This window comes from Callionymus lyra, chromosome 1 (assembly GCF_982586985.1).
Source record: "Callionymus lyra chromosome 1, fCalLyr1.hap1.1, whole genome shotgun sequence".
Classification (NCBI taxonomy): domain Eukaryota; kingdom Metazoa; phylum Chordata; class Actinopteri; order Syngnathiformes; family Callionymidae; genus Callionymus; species Callionymus lyra.
In genome coordinates, this window is record NC_141818.1 from 26,881,381 (window position 1) to 26,896,863 (window position 15,483).

The window sequence follows — 15,483 nt, forward strand, 5'->3', positions numbered from 1 at the left end:
GCTCTGCTGGCTTTACACTTTTCATTTGTTTTGTGGAGAAGAGATTAGCAAGTGGATTAAGAGAGCGATTCTCCCGCTTTGCATTCTTTCTGTTCCCTCTTTCTCTCGCTCTCAGATGGTGAGCACGCACATCTGCTCGCTCGCTGGGGCATGATGGAAGAGAGCGTCTCCAATTGAAACAGTCAGCCAGCTGCAGCAATCACTTTATATTCTCTCCTGCTTACTTCTTTATAGGTTCAATAAAAATCAATTTGTGTTAAAGATTTGGAGAGTGCCACATGATGCCTGACTGAAGGACTCCTATAAATACGTAATTGCTTCCTTTTCTTCTGATGTTTAAATGATGTGTCCCACAGTCGTGCACATCCAGGGGTAAATAAGTAGCGTCTTTGTTCAAGTAAAGAAAAGAATGTGACATGATTCCGGTGTGATTCTTCCTCACATTGCATAGATTTGTGAGGAATTCTCAAAAAGCAGGTGACTTAAAAAGACGTTTGAATCTCATTTTGACTTCCAAAGGGAAGGGACAACACGCCCCCCCGACCTTTAAGGGAGAGTGCATGTCTGCATTCTTATAAATGGAAAGTGCAGCTGGTCTTCTCAGGCAGGTGAGGAGTGAGTACAGGTGAGGAAACATGGACGGCGTAGCTTCGGGCCGTCACTTTGAAATGAAGTCAAATGTAATCTTCTTGAAAACTCCAGTGAAAGACTTGGTGTGCGCACGCTGTTTTGGTCATGGGTTCAACAGTTATTTCTGGTGAGGCAGTACATGCTCCAGAATACAACGTGTCATTGACTGAGTGCTCGATCACCTTTATTGTCTAGATTCTAGATTTATAAGAGCAACAGCCAGTTATTCATGATAAGGCACTTCTTTTGAGTCCGATAAGTTCTGTTTCAGCTCTCTGTTAACAAAAGAAAGATCTAAATGGTCATTATCAGTTTGATCTTTAACCATCTTATCCCAGTTATGAATACATAAAAGAGCTTTTGCTGTAGTTTTCCTGGGTGATTGTTCTGAGTCTGGTCGTGGGCCAGCAAGGTGTAGAGGTTCCTCAGCAGCTTGAGGCTCTTTGGCTGTGTTTGCCAGTGCATCTGTCTCTGTCTGTTTCTGTCTCATATCTTCTCGCTGCCCATCCTCCTCTCTTCCTTGCCCATTACAGTCTCCATCTGTCCCAGCCTCTATCTCTCACCCTCGCCCGCTCTCTCCTCTACTTCGACCAGCATTCTCTTCTTCCTTATAAACTGCAAAAAGCAATTCCTCCCTTTGTCAGGGCAGTTGCTCTGAGCCTCTAAGTAGGGATTTTCTGGTTTGGCTTAAATGCCATTAGGCAAGCTGGCGATGACGTGCATGGGCTGATGTGTCGAACCTTTTATGATTTGAGTTGTGATGTGGCGATCCAGCGGTGTGCCCGGGTATGATATTGTTGCGTCCCTCAACATGGAGCTTTAGTGGTCATGCCAAGAGTAAGTCTTCCTAAATCTTCCATGGCCGCTAAATATTAAGCTTCTTTGGCAGCGACAGAGAGAGACACTCCCAGGGTGACACCAGCACACTTTCTAAACACAGACACATATGCTGCCACATATGATGCTGATAGCTGTCATCTCCTAATATAATCCATGTTTACCTCATTGATTTAAATCGCGCTGAACCAACGCTGCTGTGATATCAGGGATTTAAAAATAAACAAAACACTATATTTGTACTATCAACAGTCTTTTAATGGACTTTAACCAACAAAGGTTGTGATATAAAAGAAATGTTCAACACTTGCTGTTCTTTCAAGGGAAATTTTTTCTTTGGGGGTTCAAACAAAGATAAGTGAGAAAACCACCTTTAACCTCTAGGCTAACTGACCAGTGACTCTGACATAGGTCAGGCGGGTAAACCTAAGATAAGGCAATGACTAAAGTAAGTGCCCTTTGGCAAGGTTATCCTGCTTATTTCATCATACATGTGTCACTAAATATAGACAGTTAAAGATAAAAAAACATTTTGCATCAAACACTTTTTACTATATTGTTTCACAAGAATCCCTTGCAGCACAAAAGTTGGGTTAGTCATTGTGTACAGTTAAACTGAATTTAAACTGCAGCTTGCTCACACAGTTTTGAACAACACCCCCCCTGCCTTTTTAAATTGGTTTGTTGAGATGAAATATGAAATAAACCATTGGGAGATCTCTCCTTTGTCTTCAAAATGAGACTCTAAATAGAGAACCATGTACCTCTAATCTAATAACTATATGTTATAATTCATATAACATATGTTACAAGACAACAATTTATTTTCTTATTATGAACAATTGTTGAGTTGGGAGAATTGTAAAGATGTCAAGGGATTCTTCTTTGTGTTCTTATGCTGATCGTGTGCTAAGTATCTCACCCGTTTGTTATTTCCACGCAGCTCCCCCAAAATTTACAAGAACCCCAGAAGACCAAATAGGAGTACAAGGGGGCGTGGCCTCATTCGTGTGCCAAGCCTCCGGAGATCCTCAACCCAAGATTGTCTGGAACAAGAAAGGCAAGAAAGTTAGCAACCAGAGATTTGAGGTATGAATTAGTTACCTTACATGTTTGACTGCTATTGGGTATCAAGTCACAATGACATCATTAAAGTTTCAAAGTGAAATCAGGAAAAAAAAATTGGATGATATTGTCAAAGTTCTTAGATTCTAAGTATTATATTATTGTTGTTACAAGTTGTATGTTAGCGTTTATCCTCCCCTTCAATTACTAAATATTATTATAAAAAAGCATATTAGTTGACTAAAGACACATTTTCAATACTTTTGGTCAGTTGTTTACTTCCCCATTCTAATTTGTTTGCCTTATTTTTGTTGGATTTATTCAAGCAAATATTTTTTCTTTTTTTTTTAAATGATTTTTTAAATGTTGATTTTAGATCAAAGTGAATAGTTTGGATTGATATATATAAATACATGATTTATATATATATATATATATATATATATATATATATATATGTGTGTGATTTATATATATGCTCAATAAATTCTCTATATTAATATTATTATGATTTGCTGTGTACATGTTATGTAACACTATCACCAGAACCGCTGGCATCTGAACTCTGATCCTCAATCACACAGGTGATAGAGTTTGATGATGGCTCCGGCTCGGTCCTGAGGATCCAGCCACTGAGGACCCCCAGAGACGAAGCCATTTACGAATGTCACGCGTCCAACACTGCAGGAGAGATCACAGCATCAACACGACTGAGTGTGCTGCGAGGTGAGTTCAGGTTGTTGAAGATGGAACAGCTATATTGGAGAAAGGTAAGATTGGCTCAACAAATTAAGCTCCAATGTTTCCTAGATGTTTATATTATTATTGTCTTTTTAATTTTTATATTATTATTTTCTTTTTAATGTTACTTTTTTAATTTCTCCAACATTCTTTTCAACATTTTCTCATAGTTTCAAATGTACAACTGATTTTGTCTTCATTTTTTAACGTCTGTTTATTAAAAACTCTTTTTTAATTTCAATATTTACATGAGAAAATGTGATGAAGCCCCACCCACTGAAAACACTTTTCTGTTTTTTCTGGAGAATACATCTTTTTTTTTTACCATAACCACACCTACTCTGCCGTGATAGGTCAAGCATCCTGCTTGACTGCATCTTGGAGAGTAAGACGTTTACATTTGAAATATTTGGAACATGAGAGTAAGTCAGGAGAATTGGAGTTCAACATTAGTTGCCCTTTAATTCTAACTAAAAAAAACCTTGTACGATTTGTTGTGACAGGGCAGGTGGTGGGTTGTTATTCAGTATAATAGTGAACACTATGACCTCAAATTGTATTATCATTATGGTTTTACATTATTAAGCTCAGACGAGCAGGGAAACAATTGGAAACGTGTCATAATGGAAGTGATGTCACATGTTAAATAAGGTGCTCTGGACAATAGTTCTTTGTGTACCTGGGAGCCCAGTTGAGTGTAAGCCGAGACATTGTTTGTTCTGAAGTAGATACATGTACATCTACAGCTTTGTTAGCATTAGCAATAATCCATTAATGCAGATAGTGATGTTAATGGTAGAGGAGTCCATTAGGAGAACATTAAGTACCGGTAGTTGGAAGCGCGTGAGTGGGTGTAACTGCTCAAGTGTTGATAATCACATAGCCAGCCTTTACAGTCCGTGGTTGTGGGAAGGACGTGCAGTGTATTGTTCCACCATCTCATCTCTCTGCCATCCTTCCTCTTTCCCCCTCATGTCTCTCCGAGGAATATTAAACGGATACATACAGTCTACCCTCCTTCTATCGACCACACCTCGCTTTCCATCCCATCAGTCTGTTTTTGTTTCCGCCATAAATTCTCCTTCTTTTAAAGCGTCCCCCTTACCTAGATGTGTCGCTCTCTCTCTCTTTTTTCGCCTTAACTCTCTGCTTGTACCACGGTCCACCACACAGAACCCTCTAAATTATTCAATTCACTCTTTGCGTCTCCGGCGCTGTGCGGCGAGTGCTTGTTCTCGTCTCGCTCTCGCGTTGTGCTGTGCATGTTGTGCAATATGGCGTGGAGGAAGCCTTAACTAATGCGTGCTGGAAGTCACAATCAAGTGCACATGCCAATGTTTGAGTCTTTATCTAGTGATTAGTGTCTTCAAGCTTCTCGGAGGAGTCGCTGTGTTGCGATTGCATCAAAAGGCCACACGGGACCGGCTAATAGCCCCTTAAAGACTCTAAATGGCAGCTAGGACACACACATGCACACACACACACACACTCTGAGGCATATCTTCACTCAGGTTCCGCACAAAGGCGGGATCGTGTCACTCACTTCTGCGCTCGCTCTGGAAACCTACACTGACGGCTTGACGGGCGCAGCCCTGACAGCAGGGATCTGGTGTTAAGGTCAGCGGGCTTAATTACTGAGGATTACAATACGCCTAATTGAAATCTTGGCTTCCAGCAAACCACTGTGATTGCAGTCGCTGAAAAATAACGTCCCTGAGCAATTAAAATACTTTGGGGCCCATGTACGAGACAGAGTGTTTAATTCGGTGTCGACGGCGCGGCGCAATTATTCCCGGCATTTTCCCGGGACAACTTTATCCTCGGTGGAATTTCACTTATCGTAGATGCATTTAAAAATATCTTCAATTACTATTTGACATGCACGGAAAGGAGCATTAAGATAATGACATCCTGGTTCTAAATTAAGCCTCCTGATACTATAGCTCCGGCTTTGGCACTGGTCAAGTCATGCTCTCCCTGACCCGTAAGAGTTCACTACGGTTTTCCTCCCACAGCCCAAACAGGGACTTGGGGTCAGAGGAAAACTCTCCAAGTTGCCCTGTCGTCCATACGCCTTACTGTAACTAACCTCTCATTTCGCCAAGAAATGGCTAAGGTGAAAAATGTAAGTTTAATTTGGGAAAATACAGAAAATAACAAGTTTATTTACTGGCAGCAGTTTGATTCTAGAAAATTAAGCAATAATAAACAAGATTTACCTCGTGAATAAATGAGTTACTAAATCAAGCCAGCAACAACCAAAATGTATCTGTAACTCCTTAATGTGTTGTGTTTCAAACACATATTTAAGTCATGAACATGAGTTAAAAAAAAAAAAAACCTGTCAGTGATGGAATAGAGTCGTAATTCAAATAAAAAAAAGATCTTGTTGTGATATTTATGTCATCTTTCCCAGCTCTAAATGGAACAAAAAGTCGTTCAGAGTAATGATTTTTTTAATAAGACATATTAAACCATCTCATTTTCCCAAGTTTTTTGTGACTGAAGAGAACAGGTTTGTTTTCAGGAGTACATTAGGGATGAGACTTCTGGCTGGATCATTGGACTCGGACAGAAAAGTGTTGCTAGCTTTCAGTTTCTGGACTCCACTTGTATGAGCCGTCAGTGGAGGATGAATCCAACGTTCTGTGCCAGTCTGAGCGGTGAGGTGTGAACACACCTTGAGTTTGAAAAGTAAAACGAATAGCATCCATATCAAGACCAATCAATTTCCATAGTCCATGTCTTCATTTGCATAGATTTCCCATCAGCTCTATCATCTTAAATCAAGTTGTTTTGAGTAACCAAGCAGAGCGACCGTTCATTTGTTCTGTATCACAGCAGAAAATCGTTGATTCTGTCGTTAGAGCACATCTGGCTTTTCTTGGAAACCAGCGATTATCATGGTTCCCAGTCTTCCAGCTCCTTAAACACCAAAACCAATGAACAATGTGTGGGAATCTCATCGTGTGTGAGACAAGAATGTTTGCTCTGAATTCCTCATGATTCAGAAACCAGACTTTTATATGAGCTGTGAAGTTATCGGGCTATTGCGCTATGGAAACACTCAAGCGGGAGTCCGTCCAAATGAAATGTGCGCGAGCTTCTGTCAACAAGAGAACATCAACTTCTGCATCTGCGTTGACCACAGCTGCTTCTCAACCGTAAATCTCATTCATGACTTCAATATAAGTAAGCTTTTTTGTATTTCTGATAAACATCTTTTGAAATAATACAATTAAACAAAGTACATTTTTATGGTACACATGTATTTGATTTGAACCAGCATTATTCTTCTGGCTTTTGGTAGTTTGTATATGATTTTTGATTTTTTTTTTTTTTTGACAGTGTGTAGAGGAACGTTATTTCTTTTAGCTTCTTATTTTCATCTTTTCATCCACGCTTTTCCAAGCACTTGACATGTTTCCACACACAAGGAAAAATATTTTGTGCTCTTGCAAACCTTAAGTTGTTATTTTTTGTGCTACAACCTTTGCTCTCTTGGAGTTGCTAAGGGAAAATAACTGAATCTGAAAGAAACTGATTTTCTTTTTCACTTTGATCCTGACATGAAAACTTGAGAATGACACGTAAACACCAGTAGCATATTGAGTTCTCCAACAAAACTAAGCCTGTGTCAGTAAAACATCTTGTCAATGTTGTTGTACACAAGCTTGTACTCATTGAAGCAAGCACTTGATATATTGACACATGAATACAGCACAAAATACATTGAAAAACGCTACTCAATGAAAGTTCAAAGCTCAAACCCATACCCAAACTCAAACTCATAAATGTTAAGAAAATCGTACTTTTGATACTATAATTAGATCTGCAAACTATTTTCTTAGGGACCGCAGTAAAGAAAGTGTAAAAGTGACTGGTCCATCTCAAGATATACATACTGTAGCCATTTAACCTGTTCTCTGTGAAATAGCCATGAGAAAGAAGTTATTGCGACTTTAGACTTGTTGTTTGATGGGACAGTATGATCAGCAGGGGTTGGTTCTTTGAACAAAAAAGGCGGCACGTTTTGAGGATCATCAACTGCTTCTTCGCGGAGGCTGAAAAGCCTTTTCTTTCAAGTAACAAAGGAAAAATAAAGACAAATCAGATTCAGCAAACGTTTTGCCATTATTGTAAACGCAACACAAAATCAGCATTTAACAAAAATATTTAATAAAACATTCATGAAAACTAAACGGACTCCAAGTTTAAAAAAGAAAAGATTGCAAGATTGAGTCTAACAATGTAGATATTTTCCCTGTTGTCTGCGCTCATCTGGTATTTTAATTCAATTTCCATTGTGACTTGAATAAACCTCTCTGTGGCAGAATCCTAAGTAGAACTAAAGTCACGGTATGGATTCTTTGTTCATTTGGAGATATTTTGTTTAGTGAGTGATTTTAATAGTTAATGAGCGTAGAGTTTTAAAGATGGTAATAATAGATGTTCACCTTGACCCAGAGACAACACAAGTGATACCACAAACACATTTGTTTTCGGACCTCTGGGTTAAGGTTGCAAGGGTTCAATTGTTCTGCGGCTGCAACCAACACTGATATGAAGAGAAAAGCCACAATGAATTACTATTAATGGATTGTAGATTGCCGGCATTGTAATCAATGGCATCGGAAACTAAAATTGACCTAAAAGTACACAATGCTCCCTTTTTAATACCATACATGAACTACTTGACTTGATATGAATGGGTGTATTTGTATTGCAGTTACACAGATAGCTTGATCAAAATCTTGCTCATAGAATATAATGGCTTCATACACTTTTTAAAACTCTGCGTTAACGCCAGCCGGCTAAATGTTGCTGTAGGGACAACTTTGCATCTGTGGTTGTCGAACAGAAAGGAGTGAGATGCGAGATGTCTAGCTGTGCATCCCGGCTGTTTGGTGCAGCGTCCCATCAAACTTAGATGAAATGGAATAAGTTATTTCTGCCTATGAGGAGCCAGCTTTGAAGTAACTGTTTGCATAATGAAAGAATGAACCAGGATTGTTATGCACTAAGGTTTCCTCTTTCCCTCTTTCTTGTCTATATTTTTTTTTCCGTTGTCCACGATCTTGTTTCATTGTACTCCTTTTCTGCAAGTGTGTGCTTTTATGTCACCCACCCCCGACACTTCACACAAACATCTTCTCATCTTGTTATTTTGGTTTATTATAGCGATGTTTCCATTTGTCGCTGTGGTGATTGATTGAAACCGGAGCTGTTAAAAGGCCACACGTGCACTTGCATAGCCAGTGTCTCATGACCCGTCGGCTTCAGTTCGTTGGGCCAGTACCAGAATTAGCATCTCCATGGCGAGGTTCAGCGCTAGGATTTCCCGTTAATGAGGCTCCGTGTGGTTGAGAGGGATAGAGTCACAGGATTGTGGCTGAAAATTGGGGGAGGAAAGGCTTCGAAATTCAAATACGCTTGTTACTAGATCAAATAAGCTGAAAATTCTTGCATCAACACAGACCACTTCCTTATCCATTCTTTTCTAACTGTTTACATCAATCTCTTTCAACTTTGTATCCAATGTGACTCTTAACTGGGCACAGAGCTCAGTTTATTATCAGGATTTTAGATGTTTGCAGCGCTTGTTCAACTTAGTTTATACATCTTTGATCCTTTACCCCCTAGAAGCATCTCAGTGCTCAGATGAACGAAACCGCCTTTGATTTCCTCTAACACTGTGGAATGAGTCTTCATGTTTGATTTAATTGCCTCAGATGTCCATGAATTGGCATTTGAAATGCCACCTCAAAGGGATTGTTAAGTCTCAAGGAATTTGGGCCTGCATAGTTGATTTGCGTGTGAAGGGTCAGGTTCCAAAGGAGCTTATGTGCGAGACTTACAACGGGAATTCGCTCGGCTTATCTTTTTTATGTTGGATGAAGAATCTCAATCTTGTTTTGTGATTGTGTTCCAAAACTGCCGTTCCCGGCCAAATTTGTTGGTTCATCATCTCTTTAAAACAAGTTCAACCCCATTGAAAGCAAAAGTCTTTCATCATATCTGTCAAGTCAACAAACATCCTGAAGGATTTTACCATCTTATCTTTTTGTATGGAGAGTCACTCAAAGCAAGTTCAGATGTAACCAGTGATCTAAACATCCCCTTTGTTTATCGTGAAAAAATGTATTTTGTCACATTGTTGTCACGTGTTAAGGAAGGGTTGGCACATTTTTGTGTAGGTTAACATAAACTTTCAGTATCTTTTTTGTTGTTAAAAACCAAACTAGATTTCAAGTTTGTATTTTCTTCAATAAAATTATCCGTACAGATACTTTATGTTGCTTATTTTAAGTGTCTCAAGATGATGACATTATGAGTTGGCACTTTATCAAAATTGAATTGAATGAATACCACCTTCAAATCAATCACTAGGTGAGTAAACCGCTCTGACCTGTTGACAACTGATGCATAGAGTAGGTTTAAATCCATCGGTTAAGCTTTATTTTGTTTCTTACAGACATTACCAACAGTGGACATAAATGAAACAATTACTAAAAACCCAATTTAAACACATTACACCGAAAAGGTGTGCGACACTCATTACTTGTCGTCTGTAAATAATCCAATGAATGCAGTTGTGATTAAGTGTTCGACACAAGTAGTAAAAACAAACACACTGGCTCAGTGGGAAACTGGAACAAGTTGGCTAAGGAGATAATTAGTGAATGGAGAAGAGTTTCGCTGGTGGCATGGACTCTAGCTAATGGTGGGCATTATGGAGAAAATGCTGCAGGGTATGACACAAATAGAAATCTGGGATGTGCTAAGAAGACATTCCAGGGTTGAAATTCCAAGTGGGAAAAATGGCTGACACTGATACTTGCTCTGTAAATATGATGCTGAATTGATAAATGTGATAAAATCCCAGTGATATTCATAGGATTTTATTATGTACAAGAAGGTTAAAATGTAAGTAAGTAAGTAAGTAAGTAATATTTATTTATATAGCGCTTTCTGCGTCTTTGAGGAGCTGGTGGTGCAACGGAGATAAGACCCTAATGTTGATGTTCCCGGTGTATTTTGTGACATCAAGACAGGCTTGCAAAGGCCTTTCTCTAACTCACTTCAAACTAAATTAAATCCTGGGGCTGATATTTGAATTATGTTGGATCCATCTAATATGATCTATATGTATCCATATAAAGATATAAGGTCAAAGTATAGCAATATATTGCTCCTTCCATATCTTTTCATATATATTCATATAGCTATGTGTCAATCTTTGCTGCCATATGAAACTATAGACTTTTGGTACATACAAAGCCTGGTATCTTTCTTAAGATTCTGTCAGAAAATAACTTATGCTAGCTGCCATCGTCCTTCGTTTACATTCTATAATGTGCTGATAAATGTTGGGACCAAAATGTTTTTGCATTATACTTTAAATACACTTCATGATTCCAGGTGTCAAGAAAAACATGAGAATAATGTACATGAAAGATTTCATTTGTTGCAAAAATAGTGGTAAATATGATTCAAAATGCGAGGAAAATCATGGAGAAAGAGCAATTGTTTAAACATGACTTATCTATCTTCGCAGAGGACCAGCTACCCTCCGGGTTCCCCACCATTGACATGGGACCCCAGCTTAAAGTGGTGGAGCGTTCCAGGACTGCCACCATGCTTTGTGCAGCTAGTGGAAATCCCGATCCTGAAATTACTTGGTTTAAAGATTTCCTGCCTGTCAACACATCCACTAACAATGGACGAATCAAGCAACTGCGCTCAGGTAAAAAATGAGTTGATCCTTTTTTTGTTTGCTACACAAACCTACTTTCATTTAAGGGATTCCCTACTTTTCTTTCATCCAATTTTGACATCCAGTCCTTTGCCCTCGGCACTTTCTTTATCTATCTACAAGGCTGTTTTCATTATTGGCTTCCTTTTATGCTGTTGTTCTAAACTCCTACTGGCTGTACTTTTTAGCTTACTGTCGCTTTGTCCTGACCGAATGGTAAACTGTCCTAACCCCACCCCTTCTTTTTTTGTGGAAAGTGAATTTTCCTCTTTTGTCACTCACAGAGGTTTTCCTGAGCAATTCACCATCATAATGATTTAAAGAAGAAGCTCCTCCACATTGCCTTCATCATAAATCTATTGGCTTCAGGCACAAAGCTCTGAAATGAACACAGAATACATCTGAAATATTAAACACGGCAATTTGAAAATGCTACATAGATCCTCACATTGGTTTCTTCTGTGATTGATCAAGGCTTCCGCTTTATAGCTATTATTTTCTATTTTTATTTTAAGTCAAATCTATGTTTGTCTTGCAGATTTGTTTTAACAGAAATGGCCAACAACATATTTAATAATAACAACAACATCTATAAAACAATAACACAGGCTAATCCCTATTTAATATTTGAGATTTTATATTTAAGTTCATTCCATTGTTTGATTTTTACAAGATTTTTTAGGTATAGAAAATGTTTTTTTTCTAGCGTGTTCAAGTAGAAAACAGACCTAATAGGATTTTTCCATCACAATGGTGTAGAACTAAAGACACTTATGAAGCTTTTGTTCGCGTCTTATTTTGTTATATTTAGCATTGGAGCAATAAGACACAGTAGTGATGGTGAATTGTTTAGTAGGAATTACCTTCACTGCTGTGATTAGCAATCAAATACAAATTTGTAAATCATTCTCTTGGTGGTGAAATGCATGGTTTAATGGGACACGATCGAAGTAAACCAAACCAACATCTTCCAATTCAACCTTGAATCCACCTGACCATGTTTTACTTGCAGCCACAGTAGTGTGAACAATCCAGACCGTAGACAGTAGATTCTCCCCTTTCCTGTTTGCAGTACTTGTTCACCTCCCCCTGGAAACTGATTGGTAATGGTACCCACCTCCCCTCTTTATGGATAAACCCCTCTTTGCTTTGACTCCTGCTTCTATTCATTAGTGACCCCGGCCTTGCCCCATGTTTGACCTTGCAGAAATTCAAAGCTAAAAATTAAAGTTAAAGTCTTCTAATGTAAAGTAATGTTGTTTGTCTTTAAACTGTTTAAAATAACACTTGTTTGTATTATTTAACAAATCAATATTAGGTTGAAGTCTTCAAGTGCAACTCCTTTGTGTGATCAGTGGTCTCATTGTAATGCCATGTCTATGCTGTTTCTTTTCTCTTTTTAACCACAGAGTCCTTTGGTAAGTGCTTCTGTTTCGAGGCCCACTCCCTCACTGTTCACTATATATACCTTTCACTAATGTCGCTACTTTTCGCTGCTTCTGCTCACCTCTTCAATAATGAGGCGTTTTTAAAACACATGGCATGTGATTTACTAACGTCCACACAGAGATGATATACGCAACCATACATTTATGGAACCACACATAAACTGCAGGCACATAGATATTAAAAGGCAGCAGCAGATCCTCGCACACTTGTCACTGTGGACGTAGCTTTCCTCACTCTCACTTGTGCACCGCAGCTTTCCCACACCTAAGTAATAACAAAAACTTCCCCTCACACTCACCAATTTACTTTTCCACTTCTCCGCTTATCTAATTATTCTTTCCCTCACTCACTCTGTCATTCACTCACCCACTTACTATCTCTACTCTGCTGTATAGAGTTACCAGTCAATAAGTCATCAACTCTAGATGGCTGTTAGGTAGACTTCTAGTGGAGCCAGTGCAGGGAAATCAATGACTTCTTTATTTTAGATCTCTAGATAGAAACTGCACTAAGGGAAAACACTTTTTTCTTGCTGTTTTGAGATCACAGTGCCAGTGGATCATGTTCTTCTGTACATAAATGGATAAGACACAAGTGTTCAGTTTCATATTTTCCCATCAAAGTAATAACAACGGCCTTATATTTAATAAAAATAGTTTTATTAATCTCAAATTAAATATAAGCTCGATATCATTGACTGGAACTTTTTAAATAATTGAGTTGACTTGCATTTATCATCATCTAAAGGCACAAGATTTCTTAAATGATTCCATCTTTGCTCTTTCTTAGCTTGAACACCAAATAAGAGGATCAGGTCTCAACTGTATTGATGGCATGACATTTAATGTGTGACATTAAGTGAAACCAATATCATGGCAACAACAATTTAATGTTTTGAGTATTTAAGTTAGATGTCTGATGTTACTACATGTTGCTATATAAAACATAGTTATTGCCATTATATGCCTTTCGTCGCAAAGGTGATCCTCAGAAATACTTATATATGAGATAAAATCTTAAAAAAGACCAGAAGCTATCCTGTTTTATTTCAATAAAATCTCATCAATAACCAATCTTGTTGTAGGTCTGACACTCTGGCTATTTAACGCTTCTCTTCTCAGGCCTTTCTCTCCTCTTTTTCTAACTCTCCCACTTTCTTTCTGTCTAATTTTTACGTTTTTCTTGCAAATGAAACTCTTCTCTGATCAAGTCCCTCTAGTTCCCTTTTTCAATCACAATCCCTTCCTCCTCTGTTTCCCCTCCCGTGGTACTAACAGTTTCTTCTTCTTCTTCTCTAATCTCGTGCATTCATTGCCCAATCAGGTGGCACGCCCATACGAGGTAAGACTGCTGGAGGATCGACGTGACACAGTGGCTCGATTCCATTTCTACTCCATGGTTCCTACTTGTCTGAGGAACAGCTCCGGATGGGTTATCACTATGGCTCTAGTCCAAAACTGTTGTGGTTGAAATTCTCTCAAAAATTTAAGCACATAAATTGATTTATTCCTGTAAAAGCAGTTGAGATGAGATGTTGGCCTCAGAACCTTGTTTTTATTTTTACGGATAACCTGGTTCTTTTGGCCTACCCAATCCAGATGGAGTTTAAAGTAGACAGGATTAGGATTATCACGTTTTATTCTGAGACCGTGTTTGGTCAGGCCAGGGCGGAATGTACATGTTTTTTTTTTGCATAAAATGAAGGGATAGATCAGCGCATCTTTTGTACCTCGAGGACTCTATCAGTGTGTCCAGATAAAGATTGAGCTGAATATCCCATCTACATGTTACTTTCTGGATGATAACATCAAACCTATCAGTGTTTAGGGAGGGAATTGTGTTTTCATCATTTTTATCCCTCACCTTTGTTCATCAACTATAACCCTGGGAAAACAGGATCAGCAACACAAGAGTGGCAAGAGTTCTCTCTCAAAAATAGGCTCAGGAGCAAACAATTTTGTTTGTGTTAATCCTGATAATGCAGTAGTTCGGAGTAGAATCTAGCCATGCATTGGGAAAGAGTTGTTTCCTTCTTAATAATGAGGAACAAACCAATTACTCACAGATCAATGTCGATCAAGTTTCCTAATTGAAAGAAAAGTCTTGCAGCAGGTGAACCTGTATTTAGAGTCTCTCTGGGATATTTAAGACGTAAAACTCAGCCATAATGGTAACAAGCACCAAGCTGCTTCAGATCTGCAGGATAACAGGAGGGGGATTTGGAATTGAGCACCTAACTAATATAAAAGATTTATGTTCATTTAACCTCCTCTCATCTTTAATCACTTGACATTCATCTTTAACATCTCTGACTCTTTTAATTCACCACAATGTGATCCGGTTTCCATTGTTTTTTAGGCTTTTCCATCTTGAATTCAGTGGCATGATTTATGTTTCAATTTTGGCGGAGTTTGATTTGACCGAGCATACATACATTTGTTTATATCTTCTTACTTTGTTACTTGAACAACCTTCGCTGGCTACTTGACCTGTTGGCACTGCCTATTCTTTTTCTTGTCTATATCTAAGAACTTCACGGTTCTGTTTTCCCTCCTAGCTGTTGTTCACTCAGCCTCAAAAGTCCAGATGGCTGGGACAGACACACACCTTGACAGGAGTGTGTTCCTAGTTACACACAGTTGTGCATATACAACACACGACTTCATGACTTTTTGCCATTACGTTCTCTTTTCTCTCTCATTAACGATAAAAAGCCCCAAACAACCACTTTTTTGATAAAGTTTTTATGGGCGCTTTTTTGCCTTTTTTTCACCATCTTTTAGGACATCAGGTTGACTTTTTTGACAATTTTTCTACTTTCAGGGAGCGAGAAAGTGTTGGTCCGGTCCAATGGCTTTGCGTATGTCGTTCCTATATCCATATCTTTTTGACCTGTTGACCTTAAAGTAGGTCATTTGATGCTTTGCCTTCTGATTGGATGTGGATTATAATGACATCACACTCCTGATCCCAATGGTGGATCCGTTAAGTGTGTGAATATTTTC

General features: G+C 38.6%; 1 protein-coding gene across 18 annotated transcripts in view; it reads left to right on the top strand.

The window, feature by feature from the left end:
• Positions 1-15,483, top strand: part of ptprdb (protein tyrosine phosphatase receptor type Db) — a 145,217-nt gene that overhangs the window by 89,818 nt on the left and 39,916 nt on the right. For 9 of the 18 annotated variants that reach the window (XM_087798394.1, XM_087798393.1, XM_087798398.1 and 6 more), the window contains 5 exons: positions 2,411-2,556; positions 3,117-3,258; positions 10,832-11,020; positions 12,439-12,447; positions 13,802-13,819. In XM_087798394.1, coding sequence (XP_087654520.1) covers positions 2,411-2,556; positions 3,117-3,258; positions 10,832-11,020; positions 12,439-12,447; positions 13,802-13,819 — 504 coding nt within the window. The remainder of the gene's footprint in view (positions 1-2,410; positions 2,557-3,116; positions 3,259-10,831; positions 11,021-12,438; positions 12,448-13,801; positions 13,820-15,483) is intronic. The other 9 variants (XM_087798400.1, XM_087798416.1, XM_087798408.1 and 6 more) reach the window with 2 other exon arrangements.